We start from the raw sequence: 15,812 nt of genomic DNA on the forward strand, positions 1-15,812 counted from the left end.
CACTTCCTCCAAAAAGGACACACCTACTTCGACAAGGACATACCTCTTAATAGTGCCACTCCTTATTAACCTATGGGGGGGCATTGTCTTTCAAACCACTACAACTTTCTATCCAGGATGTGGCTTTCTTGCTTCAGTATAGGTCCTGAGAAAGGCTCGGGGCTGCATGTAGATTCTGATTACGTAGGCATAGTTAGCAGCCGACTGTGTCTGAGTGGTCTTCTGGGAGCCCCACCACATTTTGAACTGAAACTTTTTGCATGTTTCCTTTCATTTGAAACTTTCTGTTTGCTCATTTCCCAGTGATAAGACATCAACTAAATATTGATTGCAAGTCTAAAACTGCAGTTTGGAGGCTACTGTGTAGGATATTGGCTCAGGTTTGTAGTCCTTGCTGTATAGAACCAAATGTCACTTCACTGAGAAAAACAGCACTGCTACTGTAAGTAGCCAAAGTCTGATTCAGCAGCATGTGAAAAGGGATAGTAAGGCAGAGTGTCTACCCTGAAGTACTTGACAATACTTCAGTGTAAGGGGACACTCATATACATTTTTTAACCTATAAGTATAATATTTGGGAAGCCTTATTCAGAAAGAGTGTTTTGCTCTCAAGCACACTTTATAAACAAAGGCTATCTTAAATAAAATGCATAAATTCATAGGCAGTGGTAAATGCAAAGATATCAACTGTTTTAACCAAAGGCTTACTCCTTTGCTAACAGTATCTTTAGAGCTCAGCAAAAATTATTTTCCCACAATACCACATGTTGTAATTTAAGTAACAAGCCTCAAATAGTTTGATACTCAATAATAATGGATTTCACCACCTTACTAATGAATCTTTTTTAAAAAAAATAAACATCTATTAAAAACAACCCAGTTTCTAGAAATAGGTCTAAGGAGATACAGTGCTCTACATTAAAACCTCAGTAGTTACTATTTTAATGGGATGTCTTGATTTAGGGGCAGAATTTAGGAAAATGTTTAGAGTTTATCAAAACATGTTACTTATCAGCTGGACGTGGTGACACATGCCTTTAACTCCAGGAGACAAAGATGAGCAGATCTTTTCTGAGGCTAACCTGGTCTACAGAGTGACTTTCAGGACAGTCAGGACTACATAGAGAAACCATGTCTCAAAAAACAAACAAACAAATATGGTTACTTAGCATCTAGGGGTCATTTTCTCTGCCAGTTAAAGACTGAAAAGGCAGGAAAATCTTAGACAACAGAAAGTAGTAAAGAGATTATGCACATAAAGAAAGGGTTATTAGGGATGAGGAAACACACACACACACATACACGCACATGATGCACAAAGAGAAAGACCCTCTGCAAAGCAGAGGCAGGGTGGTGTAAGGAATAAGAAATAAGTCAACATAAGAAAATGAATGGACTCATTTTGATCCTAAAATGGTGAGAGCTAACTATTGGTCTTTGAGGGCGGCGCCTGCTCAATATTGGAAGTTACAGGATAGAGCACCATGCAAGGCCTAAGAATAAGTTTTCGTATGGGGGCAGAGACAAAGTGGGTGGTTGGCTTCACAAGGTCCAGAAACTGCTCTTTATTGAAATAAACTTCTGGGTAGTGGTTAAATTAGATTGCCTGGTTTTGTGGCCTCTGGACTAGGGTTCTGTGGTAATGGTTGGCTACTTTCCAGTATTCAAGGTTTCTTGAAGAATTGGGTCTATCTTATGGCCCTGATTTGGGGTGGGAAGTTTTCTTTAGATGCAAAAACAAAGCCAGGTCTTCCCTTGCAAGCTGGGGTTTTAAATGTCTTGGAAGAGTCTTCCTTCCCTAATTTAGGAAATTTAGGATTGGAACAAGGGGAAGCTGATAGTTCTATAAGTCTGGGGTAAACAGGTCATCGTCTGACCTTGAACTTCTCTAGGATCTTGAACTTGTCAGACTGGTCCACAGGCAGGCATGGGGTGACAGGCTTTTGTTGTTGTTGTTTCTTTTTTGGTTTTCCAAGACAGGGTTTCTCTGTAGCTTTGGAGCCTGTCCTGGAACTAGCTTTTGTAGGCCAGGCTGGCCTTGAACTAACAGAAGTCAGCAAGCCTCTGCCTCCTGAGTGCTGAGATTAAAGGTGTGTGCCACACTGCCCACCCTTCCAGACTTATTATTTATTTATTTAGTCTCAGGTCAGGAGGCTGAGGAAGAAGTCACATGCTATCTTGGAAGTTCACCATCTTTGTTACATAATAATGGCCTTCTCCCTACATTTGTCTATCTGAGAATCTAACTCCCAGTTCCTCAGAGTGTCATAATTCAACATTGTTGAAGTGATATTAGGAAGGCCTTCAGTTTGTAGCTCTTGAAAATGTGAACCTCCAGAGTTCCTCCCATCTGGAAATAATGGCCCTGTGTTTTGAGAGAGTGCTTATCTTCTCCTTTTCTGTTTACAATGCTCTCCAGCACATTTTGACATAATCTGTCTGCAAAGTGAACTCTTTGAGCCACTGAGCTTAATTTGGGATCCCACAGGAGCATGATGGGGTAGGGAGCAAATTACCAATGGTTATAGCATGGATAAAAACTGTCTCTTTCCCCACCAACCACTAACTGCCACCTCTAGATGAGAAGTTTTTTCATCTGATGCAATATATGTTTGTCTACTTGACTGATGGAAATAGAGGTGGGATATAAATTTAAATTGCAAATGATGAAAAAGCATTCAGTTCAGTAGAAATTATAGTTATAAACCATAAGACTATAGTTATAGCTCTTATTCCAATTCCTTCCCCTCTTCTAGACAGCCATTTTCTACATATTTTAGATATGTTGTTACCTATCTTCATCTTGTTTCCATAAAACAAACTTAAATAAATTACCTAGCAGTTAAAAAGTTAAAAAAAGTTACCTAGCAGTTCTGCAACCTTGCGCTTGCTTGCAACATTCCAGTTCAGCAAGAAGAGTGGGGAACCCATATGTAGGAGTTGGATGTCTAAGTAAGTTCTTGGTAGCAATTATGAGAACGTGAGCATAAAGAGGTAAATTTGTGCTACTCCCTTCAAACATTGTCCATGATATCTAGCAAAGGCCAAATGTGTCTAAGGTGTGTATTATCATAATTGTCTGAAATGGTCTCAGATTGTTAAGTTTACCTCAGTAATTAAATAGGTGATAAAGGGTGGAGGGGAGATAAACAACACGTCATCATGAAATTTAATTCCAGTTATTTCTAATAGGAGAGGGGGAACAGTGCGTCCAGTTTTGAAAAGCTTTCCATACATTGGCAGAATTAGCTACGACTCAAGGAAAGAACCGAATTGACGAGTCCAAAAGCAACCTGAGATTAGCAGAAATGTTTTCCTGCAAATCGTCACCAACCACACTCAAAGCGTTCTTTATCTTCAGTTTTCTTCAAATATCTTCTCAATCTTCAGTGTCAACTCCAATTTCAGAATAAAAGTATTATGTGAAGACTACCTAGCCTACAACTTTTTACATGCGAGAACCATTTTGAGATCACACACTTAAATATATTCCATAGTACCACACGTTACGGTACTTAAGGCCACATTTTAGAACTCACTAGAACAGAGATAGATATTAATGACTTGATTTTCAAGGACGGATCTTACACTATATCCCAGGTTGGTCTGGAACTAGGTACAATCCTCCTGCCTCAACCTCTCAAGTGCCTCTACTACAGGTCTGAGTCAGCACCCACCGCAACGGTAACTAAAATGATAAGCACAAGAGAAGTGTTCCTCACCTAAAACGCACCAACTCTGAATGTTAACTCAGTCTCTCCAGGCGTGGCACGTGGAAAACACTGCCCTGTGCACTAAGAGCGAAGGGCTGTTTGCCTGGGTCAATCAGAAAGCGTCAATCTTCACTACCCGCTGGGGACGGCAGGATGACACGGATTATAATGAAGGTTCTAGCAATTCATCTCAATAGCAATGGAGAACAGCAGTAACTGGAAAGGAAATGCAGTTTGGGAGCTTGGAGGTAAGAAAGCTTCTGCAGAGCAACAGAGGGCGCAAGAAGCCTTTCTCTCTGGAGCCTGCCGGCCGCGGTTCCCGCGCCCGAGCCGAGCCCCGCCCCTCCCTTGGGCTCTGGCCACTCGGAGCACTCTGAGCAGAGTGATTGACAGGACGGCCGTCCGCGGCGTTGCGTAAGCGCTTCACTCCGGAAACGGTGACCTCCTTGTGCTTCCGGCCAACGCTCTCCCAGCATCCCTTGCGTGCTGGCCCTGCCGTAGCTCGCCCGGCCGCAGCGGTCCTTACGCGCTGGATTTTGAGCGGGCGTCTGCCCGGGGCTGGGCCCGGGACGCGGCTGCACGCCATGGCGCAGCTGGAGGGCTACTACTTCTCGGCCGCCCTGAGCTGCACCTTCCTGGTGTCCTGCCTGCTCTTCTCCGCCTTCAGCCGTGCCCTGCGCGAGCCCTACATGGACGAGATCTTCCACCTGCCGCAGGCGCAGCGCTACTGCGAGGGCCGCTTCTCCCTGTCGCAGGTTGGTCCCTGCTGGCCCTGCCCCGGGACGGGCTCCTCCCAACCTCTGTGTGTTTCCTTTTCCCTGTCTGCCCTCCCAGACTCAAAACGTGAAAGGAAGTGGGTAAAGGCTGACTGTACCTAGCCTGAAGATCTACGGCGTATTTGTTAGGTGATGCGAGAAATGCGGACTCCAAATTACAGCTCCTCTTGGCAGCTGACCAGTTTTCCTTCCTAAGTCCTAGGACTAGAGGCATGCAGGGGTCCCCTGTAAATGCAGAAGACAGAACAAAACAAAACAACACCCAAAACTTACTTCTAAGGTATTCCACTCAGTGTTTTGGACGCCGAATGGAGACTCTTAGGCAACCAAAGAGTGATAGTTTCATTCTAACGTGGATGTTTTTAGAAACTTGCTCTTGTCTAGATAAATTGGCAACTAGTCAGATTGCATCATTTAAAAATATATATATATATGTATATGTGTGTGTATGTGTGTGTGTTCGATTACATGAATATGCATAATACAGAGATAAATGCCATATAGTCTCTCATGAACACAGTATGGGTTACTGCTTCAAAATATAAAGTCCGTTGAAGAAAATCCTGATTCCTTGGTGCTGTTGCTCATAACCTTTGCCATTTTAAGGACCACGAAGCTGCAAAGTAATAGTAACCACAGTCTCTAATACAGAATGTATTGCAAGATGTCAAACAGGGCTAAGCACAAGTCCCAAACTGACAGGTTTTGCGTTTAGAAATCTTGTAATGCAGTCTCTCTAAATACTTCAGTGTCTTAAAATCCTCCAGAGTCCAACTGTTGTTGGCCTGGCTTGTAAATTGGGGCCTGTGCAATTTAGTCATAGAATACATGTTTCCTAAAGAGGAAGCCTCGGAAAGTAGAAACAAATTATAACTTACTGTCTGTTGCTTGATGATACCTTAATAATTGCAAATGGGTTTGAGACAGGGAGCAAAATGGTTTCTTAAAATGGACTGGAGCGGTGGCTCAGTAGTTGATAGCTCTTGCTGTTCGGGCTGAAGGCCAGACTTCCCTTCACCCACATTGAGCTGCTCACAAACCATCTGTAACTCCAGTCCCAGGGCACCCAGTGCCCTCTCTGTCTTCTACAGGCACCTGCTTGTCTGTGTTGCACATCCTTATTCTCAGATGTGTGAGCACACACATTCAGTCTTAAAACTGGAACTTAAAGACATCTCATCTGCCAGGATTTATTTATTATGCCACAGAATGTCCTCAACAAATTATTCAGTATTGGAACAAATGAAAACTGATTTTTGACAATACTTGTATCGGTGATGTCATTGTTACTTCAGCTTCCCTGATGGTCTTTTCTTTTTAAGTGGGATCCTATGATTACTACGTTGCCCGGCCTGTACCTGGTGTCAGTTGGAGTGGTCAAACCCGCCAGCTGGATCCTTGGATGGTCTGAACATGTTGTCTGCTCCATTGGAATGCTCAGATTTGTTAATCTTCTCTTCAGTGTTGGCAACTTCTATTTACTGTATTTGCTTTTCAGAAAGGTACAACCCAGAAACAAGGTAAGTACAGAAGAGAGTTATTGCAAGTTTCTGTGCAGTCAAGTTACAGTTCTATAAGATGGAGGAAAATGTCCAACGTAGGTTTTCCAAAACTAAATGGATGCTCTCTACTTATATGTAGAAGGTGTTTAGATTTCAGTACGGGAATAGCTTTATTTGAAAATGTAAAGAAGGTGTTTGTTAGTAAACCAAACCAGTTTAATAACTCCATGCTTTCTCTAGGAAATTAGATAGTCTAATGAATCTTAGCTGAGGGAGCTGGATATGACTTTATACGCAAGTCTAGGAGGTAGGTTGCCTGGGTTTAAATTTAGTCCTGGCTACTACTTATATGAACATGAGCAAATTATTCCTTTATGATTTTATATTTTTATCTATTTGAAGTATTTTAAATATCAACAGTAATAATACATTTTGCCTCAGAGTAAAGGAGCTTGCTTAATAAAGGGAGGTTGCTTAGGCTAGTACCTAGTTCAGAGTTTTAAGAAATGTTAACTATGGCAGCAATGCATGATTGTCATTACCTGTGACAGAATCCTTTGATTTTTACAGTTTTTCCCTTACTAGTTTTAATTATATGTTTGTAAATTGCAGTTTCTACTATTTAATATTTTGTATAAAACTGTTTCCAGTACACAGATTTTCAGATGCAACAGGATGTATCATATTTGTGCCAAGTTTACAGGCTGTTGTGGAGCTTTATCTATGTATTTATTGAGACAGGGTCTCACTGTGCACCCTGGCTGACCTCAAATTCTGTGCAGGTCTGGCTGTCCTAGAACTCATAGAGATCCACCGGCCTCTGCTTTCCAAGTTCTGAGTTTAAAGGTGTATGTCACCACACCTGACCTGAGGAGGGCTTTAGTCGAAGGGTTGGCACGGACTGTGTGTGACAAAGTTAAGTGAAGGATACAGGTCAGAGAGATTCAGAAGAGTTATTTCTGAAACTATCAAAGAAGCTAAAAGAAGACATTGAGTTTAGAGTAGGCCTGAATTTCTTTCTTTAGGAAGAATTTCTTGTCATTTCATTGTACAGAAAGTAAGCTCACTGGGCAGGATGAGGAATACTGTCTGCACATTTCAGTTTTCTTTAGTGTAGAGGCTTGAAGGGCTACCCTTAAAGAATTGGGTGAGATGGGCTAAGACCCCAGTCCAAGGTTGCAAGGTGACGTAGCTGTGCCATCTTTACTGCGTTCTGTTCATCCCTGTGTTCCCCGTGTACCTTAGTCCAGGGTCTCCTATTCAGCGACCCCTAAAGAATTTGTTCAGTGATTCAAAAAATTTTAATCTCTTAAGAGGTTTACACCATTAGTATTTTAATGGTTTCCAAGCTGACTAATGTAACTGAAAATTGCCAGAGGTATTATACATGGTGTTGCAAAGTCAGAAATTTGCTTCATTTGAATTAAACTGCAGTGAGTTTTTAAATAAATCTCTTCATTAATTCAGCAGAAATGGTGTATTTATTTTACCATAAAAATAATTTTTTCTTTTTCCTTCAAGGCTTCTTCAAGTATCCAGAGAATCTTGTCAACATTAACCCTGGCACTATTTCCGACCCTCTATTTCTTTAACTTCCTTTATTATACAGAACCAGGGTCTGTGTTCTTTACTCTTTTTGCCTACTTGATGTGTCTTTATGGCAATCATAGGACTTCAGCCTTGCTTGGGTTTTGTGGCTTCATGTTCCGTCAGACCAATATCGTCTGGGCCGCCTTCTGTGCGGGGCACATCATTGCACAGGAGTTGAGTGACGCCTGGAAAACTGAGCTGCAGAAGAAGAAGGAAGAGAAACTCCCCCCTGTGAAAGGACCATTTTCAGAACTCAGAAGAGTTCTTCACTTTCTTCTGGTGTATTCCATGTCGTTTAAGAACCTGACTATGCTTTTCCTTTTGACCTGGCCCTACATCCTCCTGCTGGTTGCGTTTCTTGTTTTTGTGGTAGTTAATGGTGGGATTGTTATTGGTGACCGGAGTAGTCATGAAGCCTGTCTTCATTTTCCTCAGTTATTCTACTTTTTCTCATTTACTGTTTTTTTTTCCTTCCCTCACCTACTTTCTCCTACAAAAGTCAAGACTTTTCTTAGCTTAGTTTGGAAACGTAGAGTTCAGTTCTCTGTAATTCTGGTAGTCTCGGTATTCTTTGTTTGGAGATTCACTTACGTCCATAAGTATTTGCTGGCGGACAATAGGCATTACACATTTTATGTGTGGAAAAGGGTGTTTCAGAGACATGAAATTGTGAAATATTTATTAGTTCCAGCCTACATGTTTGCTGGTTGGACCATAGCTGACTCTTTGAAATCAAAGTCAATTTTCTGGAATTTAATGTTTTTTGTATGCTTAGTCACTTCCACAGTTCCTCAGAAACTACTGGAATTCCGTTACTTCATTTTACCATATATTATATATAGGCTTAACATACCTCTGCCACCCATATATAGACTTGTTTGTGAACTTGCTTGTTACACAGTTGTTAATTTTCTAACTTTTTATATCTTTCTGAACAAGACTTTTCAGTGGCCAGATAATCAGGACATACAAAGGTTTATGTGGTAATGGCAGCAATATTTTGAATTTTAAAAGTAGACTTTCTACAACAAATAACTGGTAAGTAGAAGTGGAATTCCTTTTAGGTAAATTCAGGGAAGTTGAATGAAAAGCATTAAGTTTGAGGCCAGCCTAAAAGCCTGACTGATGACCATAGAGTAGCTAACAGTTGTCTTGAGAAGCACTGGTGCTGCCAGCTTCCCAGGTCTGGGCACTTTCTGTGTGCACATGGAGGGTGCCGGGGAAGCCCCGCAGCCCTCGAACCAGGACATCAAAGAATTTGAAAACCATTTACAGTGAACTAGCAGTATTTCTGAGTAAGTGGACAGATATTGCAGTAAATATAGCTCCGATCTTAAATTAGAATGGATACACAGACATAGCAAATCATGAGCTAGAGGCTTTGGGATGTTTATCTAGGAATCAAGTTTTTTCATTAAAAATGCAGAAGTGGTGAAGCCATTTGAACTAATTTCTAATTTGATGTTTATACAGGCCAAAGATAAACCGTGTTAATTAGAATATCTGTTACAGATAATTTCTGTTAGGTACCTAGGGCTCATGTACAAAAATAACTGCAAACCTCGCGGCTTAAAACTTTCCCTCACATACTTAGAGGAGCAGCACCTGGACTCAGTGCTGCCATAACTCGCTCCTTCAGGAGAAGGGAGTCCATTGTCCCCGCTCAGCTCACTCCAGCAATTGTTTGGGGTGCCTTATATTTGGACAGGTCCCCCCAGTCTGCCTGTGTCTTCCATGGGCTTCTTGTAGAGATAAGGCCTTTGGATTTAGGGGTCCTCTGACTCAGGCTGGCTTTACCTGGGGACTCCTGGTTATTATCTGTAAAACATTTTCAAGTCAGGTCCCATTCACAAGTTCCAGGTATACATCGTCTTGTTTGGGGGGATGTAGGAACTTTTTAGGAGATGTCCTTGCTAAGGTCTTTAAAGTAAAAGTTTGTCTTTAACTGAGAGACCAAAATCAATCAAACAAACAAAAGAGGTCTGAATTCATATAATTTAAATTGTTCCTCTAGCCAGTCAAACCAGAATAACTCAGAGCTGAGACGTCACTGGTTTAGCTTTATCTTATAATTTTATAACTTAGGGAACAGTATTGGATATGACTCTGGGCTTTTTTTTGTCTTTTGGCTCTGTGTTTACTGTTTATTCATTTTATTAAATTCAAGTTTAATAATTTAGTAGAAGTTTTTTTTCATTCAACTGTTAACTCCATTACAGACACACAGACACTTGGTTAGTTGTGTGCTGTGACTGTAAACCCAGAACTGTGAATAGAGCTTACTTTTTAGCCCAGTTTTCTGAGTTTTACACATGTGCACACACATGCACGCACAAAGGGACCAGAACCTTTGCTTTTATTGATGGGTTATGTTTTCTTTGAGTTTTAAATATGTGTAAATTTGTATATAAGTTTAAAAACTACTTGAATAAAAGTTACACGTGTAGTCCTGAGTGATCAGTCAGCGCAGACCATCGCGTTTGATATTATAAGGTGACTCCACTAAAACAGCGGTGGAGTTGTGAGCAGATCCCAAGGTGTCCTCCGTTTCTGCCTTCACAATGGATCTATTATGATAGAGAACTAAGTCCAGGAAGGTGAGATTGCAAACACGTGCATTTGAGTAAAGCAGCTGCTGTCTGCTGCTGCCTTTTATATCTAGGAACACTGGGGATGGAGGAAACACTTTGTCCCACGTGATGAAAGGAGACTGCTTTTACAGGCCTTTCCGAATTAGACATTGGAGGTCTGCAGGAAGACAAGGGAGCAGTCTACACTGCTTTCCATAAGTATTGATAGTAGGACTTGACATTCCAGAACCGGAGGCCGTGAATTAAAAGGTGCTATTTATTTTTCACTATGATTTAAAAGTGGATGTATGTTGATGCTTTATAGGGTAGATGCTTGGCTAAATCTTCCTGGGCAGTTGACAAGAAGATGGTCACTTGCTGGTGAATCTCTCAGTCTTTGTCACTAGATGACAGCAGGTGTCACCTTTGGTTATTCAAAATAACAGGTTCATCTCTGGAAGATCATTTCTCTTGGAAAGAGCCTTGCTTTTACAAATATTATAAATTATATTTCTGAAAAAGTTTGAAACTTCCAAAAATTTAGTATTTTTACTCATTAGACTCAATTGAATTTATTGATTAATAAGTGGTTATAAAGGGCTCAGTGGTTAAAAGCACAAACCACCCTTGCAGGGGACACTGTGTGGTTCCTAACCCTATACAGGGCAGCTCCACCTCTAGGAGATCTCAGACCTCTGGCTTCTGCAGCCACCTGCACTCCTGCATATACCTCACTGCCCCCCACACAATTAAGTTAAGTTTCTCAAAGGTGGTTGTAGAAAATGTACCTCCTGCTGAAGGACTTGTAGAGCCCTGTGGTCTTTAGCACTCCTCTTCCAGTAGGGTTGTTTTAAACTGTCTCATTGGAAAGGCCTAGCCTTTAGCTTGAGTAATCAAGTAACCAGCTCTACGTTATGTGAAAATCCATAGGCATAGACTATCATTTCCAGATATATTGATAAGGGTTTGTATGCAATGTATTTTGCTCACATTTATGCTTTCCCTGGGTACTCCTTTTATGGCTGTGCCTCACTAAATGGTGTTCTTTACATAATATGTTCTAGTATATAATAGTGCAAGAGGAATTATTGTTCTCATAGTTACCTGTGTTTATCCTGTTATAAAATACCCACTATAAACTAATGTCTATAATGTATTTCTAGTGTAAACTTAACTGACGTGACATTGTGCTCACCCTAATTGTCCTAGAGAAGAGAAGGGATCCACAGTTTTAATGTAGAGTTCCTAAAGAGCAAGCATATAATTTAGGTTCACCTCAAAACTACTCAGATAAAAAGAATATAGATCACTATTCTCTTTGAAGCAATTGGAATGTCTCTAAATGGTTAAAAAAAGTGGATATGATATTTTACCTAGAGAAAATTAAAATAAGATTGTAGATTGTACTTGATTTTAGTTCCAGAATAAAAAGACAAGTTGTTGAAGGACAGTTGTTTATTCCTAATTGCAAATGAGAATGTTATGTCTGAATTCTGGTTAGTATCTGATGTATATCTTACCCATTTCAACATGGATCCATACCCATTACACAGCCATAAAGCGCATAAATACATCATATGTTATATGTTGGTTAAATGTATATTGAATGGAGTTTTCAGCATAGAAGCAAGCAGGTATCCTAGAAAAGAACTGTATTACCAACTTAGGAAGTAAATTGTGTTTTATAATGAGAGCTACCCTGACCCCTCTTCTGCCTGTTTTCTGAGTATTATTTCCAGTAGTAGTTAGTATAGATACACACATTTAGTGTGTATGTGCTACCTGCAATAGGGTATGATTTTAATACTGTATCTTAATAATTATAGTAGAAGTAGTGATGATTTGTGATACTTTAATTATGAAATTTCAGCTGGTTAGAAACATCTGGTGTTTGGCTATTTTAGCTCTAGGAAGGAATGAATTACTTGTATTTGGTTGATTCTTATGTATTTGAATTTGATGGCAATATGTTGTTGAGACATACATAATAAATTAGATAATGATGATATTTTTAATATACCCGTGAATCCAGCACTAAATTCTGTGATGCCTGGAAGTTATTTCTAAAAGTAAATTTTGTGATAATTTGGTAATCTGATAATAGTCATTATTTTAAAATAAGATATTGATCAGTGGTAATTTGTTTGTTCCTTCAGCACTGTTAAACCAAAAGTAGTTAGGGTATAATTTTTTCAAAAAAATTATATTAAGTATTACATCCGGTTTGCATTTGGAAATTTGAGTTTATTTGAGCCGTGTGTTTACCACTGTTCAAGATGAGTAAGAATGAGAAGAATTCCAGTAGTTGTCTTCATCTATTGATGGGGTTTTGCTGTTGAGATTGATCTGTCTGTCGTCTCTCTACCTACCATGCTTGCTCACTCGAGCCCACTCACATGCCTATGATGTAGATGCTCATTTCTTTTTTGACTGGTGGAGAAGCTGAATACCAGCATCCATGGTGACTCTCCAAAGTCCATTCCTTTTGTCATTGACTGTTAAGCTGTGAGCTTTTGCTATTCTGCCTCAGTGCTGAAGTTCATTAAGAGAAAATAGGGAGTGAAGTTTCCACTCTACTGGTCAGACCTTTTGTGTCGTGTTGCTGATAACTTACATGTTCCTGAAAATGTTAGAAGCTTTTTAGAGGAGTACAAGTAAAATGATAAATACTAAATGGTTTCGTTACAAGACAAATTGTTTTAAAATTTGTTTATTTTTTTAACTTGGAAAAAAGCTCCAGTAACAATAAGTTTTTATTTAAAAGCATTATACATTCTACATTGCTTTAAATGTAAATCGGAGATCGACAAATAGGTTTCAGCTCACAAGAAAATGTCTGTGTTTTTAATTACTTGGTATCTTCAGGGGTATCGAACTCCCCAAATAGGTTTTGTATTTTCTGAAAACATTTCATCAGGAAAGTCTCAGTGACGAGAGAGAATAGATGAGGCATAGTACCTTTGCCAGGTGTCTCACATCCTGCCCTTTTAAGCCTGTGGTTACTGAAGCTGGTATTCTTTATGTTCTTTAGTAAGATAAGTTCAAGTATTTTTTGAAGTATTCTGCCTTTGATAGAGTTTGTTTCTGAACTAAAGTGGAACTTTTACCCTATTTGTGAAACAAATTTGAGTTGTGCAACGTAGCCAAAGGTGATACAATATTTCAGTGTACCAGTAATACAGTATTTATCTTACCTACATTTATATTCCTTTGTCAGTGAAAAAAGTGTGTTTGTGTATTCCCTGTAGTTCTAAATAGGAAAGTACTGTCTGTATACGTTTTTAATGAAGTGTTTACCAGGTGATGACAATGTGCTATATTTTGAAGTGTTCTTGTAATTTAACTTTTTTTTACTAGTCTAGGTTAAACTTTTTATAGTTTTGTATTTTGAACCACAAAGATTTATAATTATCCACCTTTATTATTGTTTGTTTTTTTAGGAAGGGTCTCATAATCGAGGCTAGCCTGGAATTTCAATGTAGCCAAGAATGACCTTGAACTCCTGATTCTTTGCCTCTACCTCTGGTCTGCTGGGATTACAGGCATGCTGCACCAGGCCTAGTTTATGTAGTGCTGGGGATAAAACATACGACTTAGAGCTTGCCTGGCCCTGCTTATTATACTGTGACTCAAAATGTTTTCCTGAGTTACATGAAGTGAAGGTTAATGTAAAAACAAAAGTCACTTGTTCCATAATTATGTCTCAGATGATATAACCTAACATAACCTGCCATGGAATTGTTTACCTCGTGGATTTTAGGATTGTTTCCAATAGTAGTGATGGGTTTGGAAACTCTGCTGTACAGCTGCTGCTGTTAGGCTTTGCTCACTCACTGTGTCTCAGTTCTCTGGTATTAACTCTACCCACGCATGCAGAAACTATGCCGAGAGAGATTATTTGTCCAGTGTTACAGAGTAGCTGGTTGAGCTTAGGTTTATGAATAGGCAGCCTGAGCATAATCCCATGGTTGTTTTGGAAAGTGAGTAAAGGACACTAAACCTACCTTCACTTTTGTAGCATTTTAGGGGAAAAAATGCCATGGAACTATAATTAGACGAACTACTTTTCTAGCTCAGATAAGTGAGGCACACACTAACTGGCTCTTCTAGAGCAGACAATCTTCCATTTTCCATGTGTCCATCAGTGCTTCAGATTGTTAGTGAACACAAAATCACAATGCAGGCTGAAGTTTTCAGCCCTATTAATTTACAAGGAAGCAAAAGATCTTTGTTATCAAATACAGATGTAACTGCTTACTTAATTTCTCAAAAAAACTCCTATTTTGGAAAAATGGTTGTTTTAAATGATCTGTGATTTTTAAATCTTTCTGAAAGAATTTGATCTTTGCTTTATAACTATAAATATGTTTTAATGTGGTTTTTAAGGTTTTACATTTTATTAAAGACTGCAGTGTTTGATTCTTGTCATTTAAACTGTTAAATAAATCTATTTAAAAGAATAAAAACTTTAAATAATTTGCTTTATATATTTATTCATAAGACAATTAATATTTTGAATATATTGTGCCCTCTCAACATGCTTTTAGTCTATACTGATGGCCAATTGCTCTTTCCATTCTCTCTATTTCAAGCCATTTTCCTACCTAACTTTAGATTACTGGTCTTGAAATGAGGAGTGAATATATTTTATATATCTGTAAAAATTTCCGTCCCTACCCTGGATGCCTTGATCTACTTATAGCTCCAAGGTGCAGTGATCAGTGAAGATACTGGATGGTCACTGAGTTTCTGAGCTTGGTTTTCTTTGTTAGTCTAGGTCCAGAGAAAGGTCAGTATTTACCAACACTGCTAACTTGAGAAGACTCTAACTTTGGGCTTTGCTTATTCTGAAGACATGAGTACTGCTGTGTCTTCATTCTTTGCATGGACTTTACCCTCACACTGTGTAACACCCGATTCTGTGTTACCCCCTCGGTACAGTTCGCGCGCCACTGTACCTTACGCGAGTCGGACAAGGGCCTGGAGATTGAAAGAACACACAAAGAGACCTGGGTCATTCGAAAGGAGATCAGCCGAATGCCGTTTATTTAGCCTTGGGGAAAATCTTATATACCCCACTCCTGCCCAAGGAATTCCACCCAGGCAAGTGGGAAATTACCATATCTAACTGCTGCACAAGGACTCCCACCTAGGCAGGTGGGAAATTACCATACCAACAATAGAGTTAACAATGCCCTACAACAAATCACCAGGCGGGGCAGAGGGAGCATAGGAACAAACAGGATGCTTAGTCATCTGACCAGAAACCGTCCTCAAGGTGAGCCCCAGGAACAAGGGCAGACCCGGGCCCTACAGGTCTCCCTTTTATATAAATTATGACTAGGCCTGTCTTGGGTGGCATTGGACGTCAGGCAATACCCCTTACCCGTCATGGGAAAGCATTCAGGTCAAAACACATTTCCTGTCTTAGGTTGGGGTAGCCCCCCAAAAACCTTTCCCGTCATTGGCTCACTAGTCACCCAACACCGAGTTCAGCCAGATTTGTGCTGAAAGATTCTCTGGGGCAATTGCTAAGAGGACTTGCCACGTGGCAACATTGACCTGAGTTTGCCTTTGGCTCTGGCACCATGAAACCATGAAGATGATGCTCCAGTGCATATAAGCATTCCTTAGGAGACTGTGCCTGCTTAATAAATCTGC

The 15,812-nt window shown here is 39.9% G+C and overlaps 1 protein-coding gene across 2 annotated transcripts; it reads left to right on the forward strand.

Moving 5' to 3' along the window:
* Positions 1-4,173: 4,173 nt before the first annotated feature.
* Positions 4,174-14,627, forward strand: Alg10 (ALG10 alpha-1,2-glucosyltransferase). 2 transcript variants are annotated; one of them, XM_038342933.2, is made up of 3 exons: positions 4,175-4,468; positions 5,812-6,009; positions 7,513-14,627. In XM_038342933.2, the coding sequence occupies exons 1-3, from the start codon at positions 4,298-4,300 to the stop codon at positions 8,566-8,568; spliced, it is 1,425 nt and encodes a 474-aa protein (XP_038198861.1). In that variant the 5' UTR covers positions 4,175-4,297; the 3' UTR covers positions 8,569-14,627. The 2 variants fall into 2 exon arrangements, with proteins under 2 accessions (XP_041911631.1, XP_038198861.1); XM_042055697.1 differs by lacking the exon at positions 7,513-14,627 and having other exon boundaries at positions 4,174-4,468; positions 5,812-7,500.
* Positions 14,628-15,812: the final 1,185 nt, after the last annotated feature.

This window comes from Arvicola amphibius, chromosome 9 (assembly GCF_903992535.2).
Source record: "Arvicola amphibius chromosome 9, mArvAmp1.2, whole genome shotgun sequence".
Taxonomy (NCBI): domain Eukaryota; kingdom Metazoa; phylum Chordata; class Mammalia; order Rodentia; family Cricetidae; genus Arvicola; species Arvicola amphibius.

Coding starts and splice junctions, on each gene's coding strand:
- Alg10 (XM_038342933.2), top strand. CDS start 4,298: ATGGCGCAGCTGGAGGGCTACTACTTCTCGGCCGCCCTGAGCTGCACC. Junction 4,469..5,811: donor GCCGCTTCTCCCTGTCGCAG/GTTGGTCCCTGC, acceptor TTTCTTTTTAAG/TGGGATCCTATGATTACTAC. Junction 6,010..7,512: donor AGGTACAACCCAGAAACAAG/GTAAGTACAGAA, acceptor TTTTCCTTCAAG/GCTTCTTCAAGTATCCAGAG.